We start from the raw sequence: 910 nt of genomic DNA on the forward strand, positions 1-910 counted from the left end.
AAAAGTCATGTTTTCTGCCTCGTGTCGAAGGGAATCGAAGAGTTGAGTAGACAGGTAACGTTCTCCGAAACTTGGAAACACCACCTGAAGAATAAATAAGCAAAATCATCAATAATATACAATTGAATTATCTGACACCTGTCCGGATCATGTCTAAAAAATGGGACTTACAACGATGAGCTTTCCAGCATTTTCGGGCCTCTTTGCCAACTTTATGGCGGCAGCAGTCGCAGCGCCAGAAGAAATGCCAACCTGAAAAGGAGATGCTACCGCAATCAGCTCCATAAGAACATTGATTTCTCCGCAAGTATTCCTTTGGTAACAAAAGACGGAGTGTCACAAATCAATGGCATTGCTTTGAAGTGATTTCAGAAGTCATACCAGCAAACCTTCTTTTAAAGCAATCTGCTTAGCAGTTTCAATAGATTCCTCACCTGATACCTGAAATGTTGCGTAGATAGATCCACAGTTAATGAAAGGAATTCATGCATAAACTACAACCAAATTATAATTTTTCGCAACGAAACAACACTAAAGGTTTGTATACTTGCTCATAAACTGTTACACTTTAGATTTGAAAGAGTTAATACGCAATGAAGTTAATTTGACACCAGCCTGGCGTCTTTAGCATGCATATTTTTCCTCTTTAATCTTACCAATTTTTCGCCCTTGGTGATTGTGATTGCACAAGAATTTTTTGACTCCAATGCCTAGCGAGTACTCATTAGATAAATACCTATACAATAGCTTCAAAACTTACTGCAATAACTTCGTCAAGCAGGCTAACATCCAGAACATTTGGTATAAAACCAGCCCCAATTCCTTGGATCAGATGCTTCCCTATGACATATGCACGTGATGTATGTCTAGTTAGAGAACTTGTGCACATTTTCGCATCAGTCAAAAAAAT

The 910-nt window shown here is 38.6% G+C and overlaps 1 protein-coding gene across 1 annotated transcript; it reads right to left on the reverse strand.

Annotated features, from left to right (window-relative positions):
- Window positions 1-9: 9 nt before the first annotated feature.
- Window positions 10-898, reverse strand: LOC112094943 (cysteine synthase-like; the record flags this gene model as incomplete). Its single annotated transcript, XM_024176641.1, has 4 exons — window positions 761-898; window positions 382-441; window positions 172-252; window positions 10-84 (listed from the first exon to the last, which is right to left on the reverse strand). Coding segments are annotated over exons 1-4 (345 nt in total), but the record flags the coding sequence as incomplete, so codon positions are not given.
- Window positions 899-910: the final 12 nt, after the last annotated feature.

The sequence above is a fragment of the Morus notabilis genome, unplaced genomic scaffold (genome assembly GCF_000414095.1).
Source record: "Morus notabilis unplaced genomic scaffold, ASM41409v2 C11341464, whole genome shotgun sequence".
NCBI classification, from domain to species: Eukaryota; Viridiplantae; Streptophyta; class Magnoliopsida; order Rosales; family Moraceae; genus Morus; species Morus notabilis.